This window comes from Podarcis vaucheri, assembly GCF_965113315.1.
Source record: "Podarcis vaucheri genome assembly, chromosome: 15".
Lineage (NCBI taxonomy): Eukaryota > Metazoa > Chordata > Lepidosauria > Squamata > Lacertidae > Podarcis > Podarcis vaucheri.
The window spans coordinates 11834417-11849977 of record NC_138753.1 but is presented as its reverse complement, the minus strand read 5'-3'; the positions used below and the strand labels follow the sequence as shown (position 1 = coordinate 11849977).

The following is a 15561-nucleotide window of genomic DNA, read 5'->3' as shown; positions in this document are numbered from 1 at the left end:
GCTCAAACTAGGGCTTGTGTTCTAATCTATGGTTAGTGCAAATTAGTTTGGTGTGGGGTTTGAGTTGCACTTACGAGGCATAATCTCTTCCTCTTTTATATAAAGCAGGTTTGATTGTATAGGGTTCTGCTAAGTGAGATACTACATTTGGTGTTCTTTCGAAACAAGTAAGTTTGCAGGCAATGCTAAGCCACTCTTAGTGTGTTTTTCTTTTTATATTAAAGCTGAAGCTATTAACGCAAAAGGCCCCGTGACTATCCCGTATCCACTCTTCCAGTCCCATGTTGAAGATTTGTATGTGGTAGGACTGCCAGAAGGAATTCCCTTCCGGAGACCCTCCACCTATGGGATCCCTCGCCTCGAAAGGATTTTGCTGGCAAAGGAACGTATACGATTTGTGATTAAGAAGTGAGTAAGTTGGTTTAAATTAGAGTGTCCACAAATGCAGGATTCACAGTATCTTTTTCTGTAGAATTGCTCATCAGTTATAACCTCTCTCCCCCTCATAATATTGGCACTTGGGCGGGGGCTGTCTCAATGAAATTTATTAGAAGTAGATTCAAGGCAGAAAAAAAGATATCATATAAGGGCTGTGTTCAAATGATCAAACCTCAGCTTAATAATTGTTGAATGATTTAAAGTTGGCCTAATATCCCAACTTGTTTGGAAGCTATTAACCATAGCTTCCCATTTTGGATCTTACTGGATGCTGTAGTGAACTGACTTCCTGGCTTGTTCCCTACTTGCATGGGTGGAAAAGTGAAGCAGCTGCATGTGTGTGCGCAGGAGGCTCATTCTCATCTTGGCTCAGTGCACAAATACAGAGCTTGCAGTCACCAGATGCAGTGAAGGGCAGGGAGACAAATTCATGAATGGGGGTTGCTCTATTAATGGCTATTACTATACATGATAGCTGGGCAGAACTTGTGTGTTCTGAAGCAGTATGCCTATTGGATGGCAATTGCTGAAAGAGAATAGGGTTGTTGGCTTCGCAGAAACATATAGCTGGCCTCTGTGGAGAATAAGACACTAGACTTGATCAACTTTTTGACTGATCCAGCACAGCTGCTTTTTACATTCTTACAGCATAATATTTGCTGCCATTTCGTGTATTTCTGCAGTGTTCTTTATTTAATGTTTTTTTACCCTGCTCTTCAGTAGACAAATGGCTAAAGTAAGATCTGTAGTACGCAAGGCATGTCTTGCCTTGCAGCCTTACAATTTAAAAGACATTTTGCACAAGAGGGATCAGGAAAATGAATAAAGGCAGGCACCAGTTGATAAATTGTGTGGTAGTTGTTACATCCTGAATCGAAATAATTCAAGGTTATGCCACCTTGAATGGAAACAATTCAGCTATCCCATCTCTCCCTCTGCTGCAGTCAGGTGGAACCAAGTATTGTTCAAATAATCAGAATATATATTGGGGTGCTGCTACTGCAGATTCTTCTGAGCGGTCTTCAGATTTTTGCTGATAGACCTAATTTTATTCAAGCTTTGAGATAACCAAATGTTTGTTTTTGCCATTGGTTATTACTGTCAAATTATCACCATGGCGTATTGCATAAAGTTCTCTTGCGAGATTATTCTGAAAACACTTGCTCTTTAATAAGTATGAGGCTCTCTGATCTTGAAAAAAATGTACACTACCCATCTGTAAGTTACATCTTTGCTTACTAGTGAGGAAGTACTTCAGAAAATATTCCATAGCCAATCAACTTTAGCAGATTGCCGACTAGAAGTTTTTACCCTGTCACAGTATTATGAGCTTCATGCTTTAGGTATTGTATTGTACCCAATGCAAAGTCCTCCTCAGAGTTGACCTATTGAAAATAATGAACATGAGTAACTTGAGTACATTAATTTCATTTGGATACAGCCCTTGGCGATTTCTGTTATAATTTGTGTATCCCTCCCATTCCTGTTGGTAAGATGGGGGGGGGGGTGTTTATTTGATGGATGAAATAATGGTTGCTATGGGGTAAAAGTAGTGGTAGTGTAATAGTAGTATGTTGGTTAACAAAAATATGCCCTAAAATGTTTGCAGGCATGAGCTGCTAAATTCAACGCGAGAAGATCTACCGTTAGACAAACCTGTTGCAGGAGGTAAGGGGTATGTGGAGTTGGTGGCTGTGTTTATTTTATTCATTGATTGCATTTATGATGGCTGCCCAACAACATTGTGCTCTGAAAGGCTGTCAAAGAAAATACAGTATTACGTGTCCTAAAGACAATTGCAGCACAGAATTTCCCGAGAGACCTAAATCCAAGTTCACAGCATAACTAAAAGTATACAACATGCAGTCAGTTAAATAAATGTGTTTAGGGTATTGCTGTTGGATCAGATTTGACCAACGTTTCTTAGGTGAGGTGGATGGTAAATTAAGTGAAGGCATTATTGGTTGTGGTACCTGTCTGGCACTCTTTCCTCCAGGTGGCTTGCCTGGCATTGGTGCTGCTGCTGTTTTGGTGGCAGATGAAGACTTTTAAAAGAATCTATTAGTACTTCCTTTAATACTTTTTAAAGGCTTTAATGCTGCTTGTGATTTTTGTTTTATGATTGAATTGTATTTGATACTTAAAATTGATCTTGTATATATTTGCAAGCCATCTTGGAAACATTCGGTGAAGGGCAGAAGAATGTTCCAGTGAACAAATTAAAACAATTTTCATCTCTTGAGCTAGGCCTCAAGAGGTGAATCTTAACTCTAAAAAAGTATTTGTTGGGTTGAAGGAAGTAAAGCAACATAGCATCTATTTTTCTCTGCTTTGCTACCTGCTACCTGTAAGTTTGTGAGGACTCCTGGGGACAACTTCCTTTTATGCCAGGGGCAGAGAGCCTGTGGCCTTCCATAAGATATTGGACTCTACATTCCCATCTCTGGAGGCCTATAGGTTTACCTCTTTCCTCTCTGCTCTATGCACTTGCCCTCTTTCGCTATTGTGACTCCAAGGGAGAAGGATGGCAAAGTGAATAAAGTTTTGCCAAATCAACAGTGTTTTAGCTTCAGAATGCTAAACATTTAAATCAAATTCTTGTTTTTACCACTGATCACAGTGAAAGAAGAATGGTATGCCCGAATCACCAAACTAAGGAAGCTTGTTGACCAGTTATTTTGCAGAAAATTTGGTAAGTTCACTTGGCAACAATTCATTGTTCAGTTGTTTTGGTGGTGGTGGGTTCAGAACTGGCATGCAGATAGAGATCGCTTTCCAGTTAGCAACCACTAAAATTCAATTGTTTGCTTTCTGTTTGTGGCAAAGAGAGTTAAGAATGCCTCTTAACATGTTTTTTTTACCTTTTAACTGGGTTCAGTGGCATCAAAATTGGGTGCTTTCAGGAGCCAAGCTGCATCTGGCAGATCCAGGGCTGTCAAGACATGATCTGCCCCAATTACCTAGAAAGTGCTTGATTGAAGAGGGGTGTGCAGGACAGGAATGGAAATACACATCAATTCCCAATGCCTTTTTTCTCTGTACCACATATGCTTGGGATATTAGACTGCAGCAGAAGAGAAAAGGACATGGGGAGGCAGACTGCAGGGAGTTTAGCTGTAATTGGGAAAAGGCTCTGTACTCACCTGTATGTCTTTTCAGTAAGGGGTCCTTGTTCATAAAATGCATTGACTATTAGTTTAATTAAAGACTGAAACTAGGGCTCTTGTCTGAGTTTTGCCCATGTTGTGAAATTACAAATGGTCTGGCTTCTTCCAACAGCTGAGGCACTGGGGAGCACTGAACCAAAGGCTGTCCCTTACCAGAAATTTGAGGCGCACCCCACTGATCTTTTTGTGGAAGGTCTGCCAGAGAACATTCCATTTCGGAGTCCGTCCTGGTATGGAATTCCTCGGTTGGAGAAAATTCTTCAAGTGGGCAACAGAATAAAATTTGTAATAAAAAAGTAAGATGAGTTTTCTTTGCATTTCTGTTTTTTGAGATTAAATTTGTCAATGCCAAAAAAATGCCAACAGTTTGTCTTGATGTGTGTTTGAGACTGGAAATATATCTATAGGAATATACAACTTTCGCCAGATGTTTCTTTCTATCTCTGATTTCTCTAGCAACTTGTCTTGGCTAGAAGAGATCTGCTTCACCCTTGAACTTATTTCAAAGATCTAAACTGTTACTGAAGGATTGTTTTCTTTCTTCATTCTTACATTGTAAATCAACCCTGGATTGGAAATACAGAAACGGTTAAATGATATGTGAAATAAGCAACATTCATTTTAGATGGCACCCTTTTGTTAAAAATACAAAACCGTATTATCAACTAAAATTCAATTCACTAACTTGATAGTTTTATATGTTTCGAATGGGCTCTTGGAACCTTTGTATTTTGCTGATATCTGCTATTTTGCTTTTTAAAGTTCATTGTTTTGAGCTGGTACTTTATTCTTATTTTTTAAGTCAGCTTCACAGTGTAATCAAGTGTAATTGATTAGTACTGTGACTTGGATAGTTCAAGGGTAGAAGCACTAAAGATTTTACAGTACGGACTACCTCCCTTCCGCTATGTATTAATTTTTATTTTTATTTAATTACAGGCCAGAACTGCTAACAATCACTCCTGCAGAGGTTGCTCAACCAAGAACAAACATGCCTGGTAAGATGGGCATTTATGAAGTGATTAAACACAGACAGCATTACTTCCACACACTACTTGGAGAGATCCTTTTTCTCTCCTCCTTAATGTATTCAGATCCCATTTATTCATAGAGATGGGTTGCGAACTTTTGGAGCTTTGGTATTCACTTGTTTCTCTGTGCTAAATGCATTCATTAAGATGGGGGGAATATATTGAAAACATCCCACCTAAAAGGCCACATATATTATTCCTATTTATTAAATTAGGTTAGACAGAAGAGGTTGATTCTACACAGCAAAATATCTTAACTGTCAATGGCCAGGGTAACAAGAATATGGTGCAATTCCAATGGTGATTATTGAAGGATGCAATCCATTATCAGAATGGGAAGGGAGGGACAGTTTTTGGCGATCCTTTCTGTATCATGTTGAGGGTTACAGAGCACTGCAGGAGGGAAGGAGGAACACCAGAAACCATCTCTCTTTCAATTTTTCTGGTGGATTTCTTCTGGGGGCACATTATCATCATTGGATCACTATCACTCATTGTCTTCGTTATTAAAACTAAATATGAGATGATATATCTGAAAGCATTTTTATCATTACTGTGATCTTCCTGCTGTCCCTTATTTTCATTAATCTAGATGTTGCCTTATGTACAGTGACTCAGATCACTCACAACAGCAAGTGATGCTTTGAGAACCCAAATGATCTGAATTTTCCACCATAGAGCAAAATTATAGCTTGTTCGCTTTCATTTCATAATCTGCATCTAAGGATATGTATTTATATACATGCAAATCTGTAGGTTACATGTTTGAATTGATCTCTCACTAAGTGCCATCATTGCACGTTTACAAATGGAAGCATACATTGTATATATGTGTGTCAGGGGTTCAGAAGCAGAGACGCAGAGAAGGGTGGAAACAGAGAGCGAGGGGGAGGAAGCCGAAGGGAGAATGAGTGATGATGACGACCCGAGATCTCCAAGCCTAAGCAGTGAGTCAGAGGACTCCCAAAAGGGAGCCCCAGTGAGCAGAGCAAGGGGGGGATCCGGGGGGACACCCCAGGAGGAAGGGAACAGAGGAGATTCAGAGAGCAGCAGCTGGAAGTCGGGACCCACGCTCATAACTGAGGGCGGCAGCAGCTGGAAGTCGGGACCCACGCTCAAGACTGAGAGCAGCAGGGAGGAAGGTAGCCAGGCATCGGGTTCCGGAGGCTGTCAGCAGGAGGGAGGGCACGAGTCAGGGGTGGTCACGCCCTCCTCAGAGAGCGAGGCAACGGTTAAGAGGAAAGTAGAGAGTTGGGCGCGCGCGCCAAGTTCAAATGCAGCGGAAGCTGGAGCAGTAAGCAGCCCGGAGAGTGAGCCAGGTCCTAAAGCCCGCCGCAAGGAGGCAGAAGGATCAGGGGGGTCAGCGTCAGAGGAGAGTAGAAGGGAGGAGGCCCAGGGGGGCAGAAGGACCCAGAGACGTAGGGAGAGGCGAAGGAGGTGGAGCAAGGCTAGGGTATTAAGCTGGTGTGCAAGAGGCGGGGACTCAGACGGGTCTTCGCCGACCTAGAGCAGAAGGTGTAGAGCTGCACGCTGCAGTTCGGAAATGAAACCTGTAACTCAATAAAGACTCTTTTAAAGTGGACGCTGTGTGGCGTGGTCCTATGTGAGCTGGGACCTGGTAGCAGCTCTGACAGTAAGACCCGTCTCCTCAAAGCTTCAGAAACCTGAAACCTCGCAGCGGGAGCAGAAGCCGCTAGGGGAGGAAGAGGGGTGTCTGTAAGCGAGCTCACAAAGGTTAGCAAGATGACGGAAGAACAGAGGATCTCCGCGCTGCAAGAGGCAGTGACCCAGTTGTCCTCAGAGGTATTGGCTTCCAAGAAACGGGAGGAGGAGACTACAGCCGCCTACAGAGACCTACACGCCAGGTTTGAAATGCTTGTTAAGCAAGGGCAACCGGGACCCAGACCGGAGGGCGTGGGATTGGCACGGAGAGCAGGAGGGCTTGTGGCTCACTTCGATGGGACTTTGCAACAGTACCCTAATTTTAGAGCAGACGTAATGTGCGCACTGCAACTGCTGGCAAAAGACTTCAGAGATGAGGAAGAGAAGGTGGGGTTCATATTGTCCCATTTGCATGGGGATGCCAAAGCCTGGCTGCGCAATTTGTGGAGGGATAAAGATCCGGCGCTTCAGAATGCAGATGCCTTTATCAAAGCGATGGATGCGTGTTTTTTGTCTACTATTGATGTGGATCTTGCCAGACGGGAGATTCATGGACTAAAACAAGGGAGGGCGAGCGTCCGGCAGTATCACGCCCGATTTTTTGCGCTGGTCAGTGCTTTAGAATGGGATCGGGATTCGCCCCCTGTCAGAGACCTCTTCTGGGAGGGTCTAAGTTCAGCGGTTAAGGATGAAATTGCAAGGGGGGAGAGGCCCCGAAGCACGCAGGAGGTGGTCCAAAGGGCGCTGACTGTGGGGGTGAGGCTGGAAGAACGTCCATGGTGCAGAGATGAAGGACGTGGAGGGCGCGAAGCAGCGAGAAGTTTCTCTTTCGTTCCGAGGGAAGCAGCGCGTGCGCAATCCACACCTCCGCCAGGAGGGGGAGGGGAACCGATGGAGGTTGGAGGTGCAAGGGCTCAGTCAGCAGCCAGAGCCCTAGCACCGGCAGCAGTGAAAGCGAAGCCTCCTAGAGGGAACAGGAAGTGTTACATCTGCGAGGATCCAGGCCATTTGGCGAAGGAGTGTCCCCGGAGGCTCCACAAGCACACTGCAGCCTCAGCAATGGTGACTGCAGCAACGCAGCAAGGAGAACCACAGCAGGGAAACGACGATGTCTGGCTGGAGACGGAGGCACTGGGGCCCAGCCAGACGCATCTGTGAAGCAGTCCCCAGCAATCTTGCAACCCACGGATCCCCTCCCACCCAAACCAGTAGTGCAGCTCACAGCATCTCTCCAGCTACCCGACGGCGTCACTATCGAAGTGCCGCTTTCTGTGGATTCTGGAAGCAACGCAGACTTTATAGCGCAGAGCTTTGTGGAGCAGCACGCTATACAGCTATTGCCTGCCACTCTGCCCCTGCAAGTCGTCACAGTGGATGGCAGAGAGTTGCTAGGGGGGCAGGTGGTGAAGCAGACGCCACCGATGGTGATGCGCCTTGGCAACCACAGGGAAGTCATCAGTTTTAATGTCACCCAACTGTCGGACACGCCCATTGTGTTGGGCATGAGTTGGCTGGACAGGCACAGTCCGACACTGGCTTGGTACCAGAGACAACTGATCTTCGGCTCCTCTTATTGCGCAGAACACTGCATCCTGCCCCGACGGGAGGGAGAGGAGGAGGAATCACAACTGCAGTTGGGAACGTTGCAAGCGGTCCCCCACAAATACGCGAGCTTTTTGGAGGTCTTCTGCGAGAAGGAGGCGGACAAGCTACCCCCTCACCGGCCATATGACTGCAAGATTGACCTCCTACCGGGGGCGACGCTGCCGAAGGGGCGGCTATACTCCATGTCTGAAGATGAAATGCAGGAACTCAAACAGTTCATCGAGCATAATCTGGAGCGTGGCTTCATCAGAGAGTCCAAGGCAGTGGGGGGCAGTCCCGTTTTCTTCGTGAAAAAGAAAGACACGCCCCAAAAAAGACTAGTTGTGGACTACCGCCTTTTGAACCAGATGACCAAACCGTCTGATTACCCCATGCCCAGGATTGACGACCTCCTCGCGACGGTGCGCAAGGGACGCGTGTTCACCAAGTTGGACCTGAGAGGGGCGTACAATCTCATCCGCATGCGGGAGGGCGATGAGTGGAAGACGGCCATGTTCACACCGCTGGGCACCTACGAATACAGAGTTATGCCCTTTGGATTACAAAATGGCTCTCACTGTTTTCAAGCTTTTATGCATCACGTGTTGGAGGGACTCCTCTACAAGACATGCGTCTGCTTCCTGGATGACATCCTGATTTTCTCTGACTCGCAGCAAGCTCACGACCGAGACGTGAGGGAGGTGCTCAGCAGGTTGCAACAACATAGACTGTACGCCAAGCTGGAGAAGTGCCAGTTCGACACGACGGAGGTGGATTTCCTGGGATACAAGTTGTCGGACAAGGGGATAGCCATGGACAGCGCCAAGGTTCGTGCGGTATTGGATTGGAAAAGCCCGCGCAACCGGAAGGAGGTCCAGCGGTTTGTCGGCTTCGCCAACTTCTATCGCAAGTTTATCAAGGGGTTCGCGATGCAGACGGCAGCAATTACGGACACGCTCAGCTCCAAAAAAAAGAAATTCATCTGGACGGAGCAGGCGGAACAGTCCTTTCAAGCGCTCAAGCATCTCTTCGCATCGGAGAAGCAACTGCTGCATATCGACCCCAGTAAACCGTTGAGGGTAGAGACAGACGCGTCAGACAGAGCCGTGGGAGCTGTCCTGCTGCAGCGAGACCCGCAGGGGGTGTGGCGGCCGGGAGCGTTCTACTCCAGAAAGCTCAGCAAGTCGGAGCAGAACTACACCATCTGGGACAGGGAGTTGCTGGCCATTCATGCAGCTTTCAAGGCGTGGAGGCACTTCCTAATCGGCGCCAAGCACACGGTGCAGGTCTGCACGGACCACAAGAATCTGGAGCACTGGCGCACGGCTCAGTTCCTGAACCAGAGGCAGATACGTTGGGCGGAGTTCTTTGCTGACTTCAATTTCCGAATAGAGTACGTCCCAGGCGACACCAACATCATGGCGGATGCACTGTCCCGAAAACCGCAATACCTAGAAGAGGTGACGCCAGCGGCGGCCATGCACATCTTCGCACCGACGGCGTGGGCGTGTGCCTCAGCTACAGTAGACCTGGATGCGGTGCGACGTGCATTGCGGGACGACTCATTCGCGCAAGACAAGATGGCGGAACTGCTCAGAGGCACGGCTACCACGGACGAGTTCCAGGTGCGGGACGGCTTGCTCCTACGCAAAGGGGCTGTCTATGTACCAGGAGACGACCTTCGCGCCAAGGTACTGCAACAGTTGCACGACGCACCCACGGCCGGTCACTTTGGCACAGAGAAAACGATGGAATTAGTCGCGAGAGACTTCTGGTGGCCCAGGCTGAGAGGAGAGGTCGCGGACTACGTCGCGAGGTGCGACACCTGCCAGAGGGCCAAGCCGGTACACAGACCACCGGCGGGACTGTTAGAACCGCTGCAAACACCGTTTGAACCGTGGGAGAGGGTGGCCCTGGACTTTGTGACGGATTTACCCAACTCGAGAGGCAAGACAGCTGTGCTAGTGGTGGTGGACTTGTTCACCAAGATGGCACATTTCATTCCGTGTGCGAAGGTGGCCACGGCGGAACAAACCGCCAAACTGTTCATAGATCACGTGTTCAAAGTGCATGGCCTGCCACGGTCTATCCTGTCCGACCGCGGACGCCAGTTCATCTCGTCTTTCTGGCAGAAGCTGATGGGTTTTCTAAATGTCAAGGTCAATCTGGCATCAGCAAGACACCCGCAGACCAACGGGCAAGCAGAGAGGGTCAATGCCATCATGCAGCAGTACCTGAGATGCTATGCCAATCAACAGCCTGCGACGTGGGTGGATTACCTGCCGCTAGCCGAGTTCGCTTACAACAACACGAAGCACGTGTCCACAGGAGTGACGCCGTTCTTTGCCAACAATGGGAGGAATCCCAGAACCTTCCCGGGACTGGAGAGAGTGGGGGAAGGAGAACCACAGACGGCGGACGCGTTCGCGTCAGAGCTGCAGGCGGTCCACGATCAACTCAGACGGCAGCTGGAGCTAGCTAAGCACGCCTACAAGGTGCAAGCTGACAAGCACAGGCGGGTTGGCGAAGTGATCCAAGTGGGAGACTGGGTCTGGTTGGCAGCCCACGCAGTGCCGACCAGGTCGCTTGCCAAGAAGAAGTTGGGGCACAAGCAGATCGGTCCGTACCAAGTCGAAGCGCAGATCAACCCGGTAGCCTTCCGACTGGCGCTGCCGGAGGGTTCCAGAATGCATCCGGTGTTCCACAGGTCGGTGCTCACTCCCTACAAGGCACCTCACAGGTTCCAGGAGCCAGGGACGGCGCCAAGTCCGCTCCGGGAACGGACGGAGACGCGGGAGGTGAAGCACCAGGACCACATCAACGAGGTCACGGAGATTTTGGACTCCAGATGGGGGGAAGAGGGAGTCGAATACCTCTTAGCCAGAGAGGGCACCCGGGCCAGCGCCAATAGCTGGGTACCAGACTACGCTTTGGAGGAACCCCTGCTCAAGGACGAGTTTCATGCCCTCTTCCCACACAAACCCATGCCAGCGAGCTTCTTCGACGACTGGTTGTTCACACCCACACTTTCTTCCAGCACGTTCCATGGATTCGACTCAGAAGGGGAACCCGCACGGAGCACCCGTTCCCCAGAAGGTTCACCGGCAGGTTCGGCATCAGGCAACTCGTATTGGTGGGACGATCGACCAGAGGAGCGATGGCGCAGGAAGTGGCTGGAGATGCCAGGTCGAGCGACCGACGCAGAGACTGACATGGATGTGTTCGGGGAGGACCTCGGGTTCGAGCACGGCGGTACAGAGATGGAAGAGCAACAAGTCAACGTCGACGACCGCGAGGGGGAAGACTCGGAGGTCTTCAGTTGGCGGCCACCCACGGGGAGCGACCTGTATCCAGCATTCCCTCCCATGATGATGGAGCGCCCAGCACCCACACCTGACAGCGGGGAGGGGGGAAGGGGGGGCTTCGAGGGGGGGATGGATGTCAGGGGTTCAGAAGCAGAGACGCAGAGAAGGGTGGAAACAGAGAGCGAGGGGGAGGAAGCCGAAGGGAGAATGAGTGATGATGACGACCCGAGATCTCCAAGCCTAAGCAGTGAGTCAGAGGACTCCCAAAAGGGAGCCCCAGTGAGCAGAGCAAGGGGGGGATCCGGGGGGACACCCCAGGAGGAAGGGAACAGAGGAGATTCAGAGAGCAGCAGCTGGAAGTCGGGACCCACGCTCATAACTGAGGGCGGCAGCAGCTGGAAGTCGGGACCCACGCTCAAGACTGAGAGCAGCAGGGAGGAAGGTAGCCAGGCATCGGGTTCCGGAGGCTGTCAGCAGGAGGGAGGGCACGAGTCAGGGGTGGTCACGCCCTCCTCAGAGAGCGAGGCAACGGTTAAGAGGAAAGTAGAGAGTTGGGCGCGCGCGCCAAGTTCAAATGCAGCGGAAGCTGGAGCAGTAAGCAGCCCGGAGAGTGAGCCAGGTCCTAAAGCCCGCCGCAAGGAGGCAGAAGGATCAGGGGGGTCAGCGTCAGAGGAGAGTAGAAGGGAGGAGGCCCAGGGGGGCAGAAGGACCCAGAGACGTAGGGAGAGGCGAAGGAGGTGGAGCAAGGCTAGGGTATTAAGCTGGTGTGCAAGAGGCGGGGACTCAGACGGGTCTTCGCCGACCTAGAGCAGAAGGTGTAGAGCTGCACGCTGCAGTTCGGAAATGAAACCTGTAACTCAATAAAGACTCTTTTAAAGTGGACGCTGTGTGGCGTGGTCCTATGTGAGCTGGGACCTGGTAGCAGCTCTGACAATGTGTATTTATTTTTAATTCCCAGTCAAAGAAGATTGGAATGTCAGAATCACAAAACTGAGGAAGCAAGTAGAAGAGATATTTAATCTAAAATTTGGTAAGTTAACTGTTGGATATTCACCTTGTAGTACCATTACTAGATGAAAATACTGTAGAAGTAAAAAACACAGTTTTTTCTACATTGTTGTAGCATTTTGATCAATTGCCTTTATATATATTTTGGGAAAGGCTATGTGTGTAAAGCTGTGAAAGTCAAGGATGCTAGATCTGGATCTTAGAATCATAGAATCATAGAGTTGAAAGAGACCACAAGGGCCATCGAGTCCAACCCCCTGCCAAGCAGGAAAAATTAAATTACGTGTTATGACTACTTGGAAATTTTAATGATTTTCATGTACATTGTGTGAATTTCTTTGAGATTTATAAATGGAATATAAATATTTTAAATATTTTAAATAGAATAAATAATTAAAAAGGAGGGGGTAGCCTGCCTTTGAAAGCAGAACTTTGATGCCTAATGGTCTATTGAATCCCTGCCAACTTGTGACCTTCTTTCTAGGACAAGCTCTGGGTCTGAGTGAAGCAGTGAAAGTTCCTTATCCTGTGTTTGAGTCAAACCCTGAGCATTTGTATGTAGAAGGTTTACCTGAAGGCATCCCCTTTCGAAGTCCAACATGGTTTGGAATCCCACGCCTGGAAAGGATTGTCCGAGGGAGTGGAAAAATCAAATTCATTGTGAAAAAGTAAGCTGCTGGTTAATCTCTTTACTATTTTTAAATTTACAATTTTATTGCTTTACTGTTGTTTTTTAAAGCAAAAAATGCTTGTTCTGGAAAATCCCAAAATGCTATCTGCAGATGCAGCCTCAGTCTTGACTTATTACCCCAACAGGGATCTTTAATACCTAGGTCTAAAGTGATGTTGCTGTTGCTGTTAATATTTATATCCTGCTTTTCAGCATCTAGGTCTCAAAGCAGCTTGCAACGATAAAAATATACACAATTTAGAAGAAATTAAACCCCAGAAATTTAAACCAAGAACACCAGAAAATTTAACAACATTGGAGAAGCATTCCTGATGTAAAGGCTTCCTGAAATAAAGTAATTTTAACCAGTCATCTGAAACGCAGCAGGGACGCTCCCTGTCTTGAGTTCTGGTGGGAGTTCCAGAGTTAGGCCCACAACACTGAAGTCATAACCTCGTTTGTATGAGTTGCACTTCTGGTCCATGGAGGACCACCAAGCTCCATCAGATGATCTCAGTGATCAATTTGGCATATACAGGGAAAGGCAGTACTTAAAGCATTCTGGGCTTCAGTTATTCAGGGCTTTGCACACTAGCAGAAGAACCTTGAACCTGGCCTGGTTGCAGATGGGAAGCCAGAGCAAGTCTTTTAGCAACAGTGTCGTGTGTTGGCAGTAGCCTGCTTCCAGCACCAGTCTGGCCACAGCATTCTACACTGGCTGAAGCTTCCAGACCAGACTCAAGGGCATCCCCCCCATAGGGTGTGCCACACTAATGGTTAGTGCTATTAGAATCATGGAACCATAGAATTGTGGAGTTGGAAGGGATCACGAGGGTCATCTGATCCATCCAGATCCGGGTCCATTCCTGCAATGCAGGAATCTTGCCCAACATGGGGCTTGAACCCACAACATTGAGATTAAGAGACTCATGCTCTACCAACTCAGCCATACTTCTCTGTGGGGTATCATGGAAATGTGAAGCAAGCTTACATGCAGGATGGATGAAACAGACATTCAAGTATTCATTCTTAAGACATCAGCCACCTTCGCAGGGGATGCAATGTACAGTTTATGTGTCTCGAAATCACTGATTTCAAATGTGTGAATATGACGGCAGCATTTAACTTGAAGGGTTGGGCAGGTGGTTATTAGTTGCCAGGTTCCACTTTTAGAACTGTAGCCTTGGGCCGTCTTAACGGGATCATTAGAACGTGTCAGGTAGACACACATAATTTTGAGCTGCTGTTGCATTGTGCACATTTGGGCAACTTAGAAATTTCATATTATCTCTGGAAAATAGCTGTTGTTAAAGCGATGTTGAAACAGATATTAATATTTGGGTATGTACAAATTGGAAAGTTACACCGGTCACATCTACAGTTGCCTCCTCCCTCCTTAATTAGAATTAAAACACATCTCTTACTGGAGATCTTCCTCCCCACTCCCACCCCATGTAGCTGTTACAGGATCCATATGGTTTTTACAAGGGGTTCTGCCCCTGCTCGTATTGCTCGCCAACCCCACCCTGGTGACGGCTGCCTGGGCCTCTCACTTGCTTCACTCTGCCATCCCGCTTGGAGATTTCTCCCCTTCATTCTTCCCCCTGTTCCCAGGCAGTGCCAGCAGCAACAGTTGCTTGCACCGCCCACTCACTTGAGGCTTCTCAGGCTTCCATCACCCTGTTTAAACTTGGCTGTAGTTGTGTGTTTGCTTGCCAGCATGAAGATGGACGAGTACAAATATTGTATGTAAGATACTTGCATTGTTATGAGAGCATCCTATTAAAAATGCATTTTCTGATTTATAGGCCAGAACTTGTCACCTCTTATTTGCCTCCTGGATTGGCTAGTAAAGTGAATACTTCGGGTAAGTGACTAACCACCAGTTACAAAGGAAAGCGATGTCATCTTCACACACCGCACGGTGTTTGAGTTTTCAAAGCAAGAGACCTGAAATCCAGCAGGTGTCCTCACATGCTTCCTTTACACAAAACAGATGGAGTAAATAGTTTGGAAACCAGCATAAGCATTTCAAGAAGTCTCTCTGCCCCATGCCGATTTAGGCATGCTAGTTAATTGTGGCAGGGGACATTGTCTGAAACAAGCATATCTACATAGAGCTTTATAAACAATAAACAAACTGCCTTTCTTTTTAGAACCCCAAAGTCCGAACAGCTCAAACTCTGCACAAAGTCCTGTAAGCAACTCCAAGATTCCAGAGATTGAAGTTACTGTAGACGAAGGTATGGACTTGACTAAATATGTTTGCTTGAGAATAAGTAGCTTGGCTTGTACCGGTTACTGAAGGAGGGTTTCTTCTGTCTGCAGAACAGAGCTTCTCTAGAAGCTTAGTCTGTTGTGGGGGAGGGGAAGAAGAGCCATCAGAAAATCTTCTCATTCTTAATCATAGAATTGTAGAGTTGGCAGGAATCCTGAGGGTCACATAGTCAAAGCCCCTCACATTGCAGGAATCCTGCCCACAGCCATCTAGTGGGCTTGATCCACCAACCTTCCGGTTAGCAGCCAGACACACGGACCCATTATGCCACCTTTGGCATGCTATTCCCAGCACAGATTCTGTGTATACCTTCATTGGGCTAAAAGTCCCTAATTCCCCACCCACTCCTCATTTTCCCATCATTGTATAGAGAGATGTCTGTGTTACCTTTCCAGTTGTGTGGGTTGTGAGTGTTGAA

General features: G+C 47.8%; 1 protein-coding gene and 1 long non-coding RNA gene across 11 annotated transcripts in view; one reads left to right on the top strand and one right to left on the bottom strand.

Moving 5' to 3' along the window:
* GTF2I (general transcription factor IIi) overlaps positions 1 to 15561 on the top strand; it is a 62773-nt gene that overhangs the window by 33793 nt on the left and 13419 nt on the right. For all 10 annotated transcript variants that reach the window (XM_082201201.1, XM_082201205.1, XM_082201204.1 and 7 more), the window contains 9 exons: positions 225 to 408; positions 2048 to 2106; positions 3059 to 3130; positions 3718 to 3901; positions 4545 to 4603; positions 12146 to 12217; positions 12680 to 12863; positions 14674 to 14732; positions 15022 to 15108. In XM_082201201.1, the coding sequence (XP_082057327.1) occupies positions 225 to 408; positions 2048 to 2106; positions 3059 to 3130; positions 3718 to 3901; positions 4545 to 4603; positions 12146 to 12217; positions 12680 to 12863; positions 14674 to 14732; positions 15022 to 15108 (960 nt within the window). The remainder of the gene's footprint in view (positions 1 to 224; positions 409 to 2047; positions 2107 to 3058; positions 3131 to 3717; positions 3902 to 4544; positions 4604 to 12145; positions 12218 to 12679; positions 12864 to 14673; positions 14733 to 15021; positions 15109 to 15561) is intronic.
* Positions 1 to 15561, bottom strand: part of LOC309519999 — a 145277-nt gene that overhangs the window by 121546 nt on the left and 8170 nt on the right. The window lies entirely within an intron of this gene.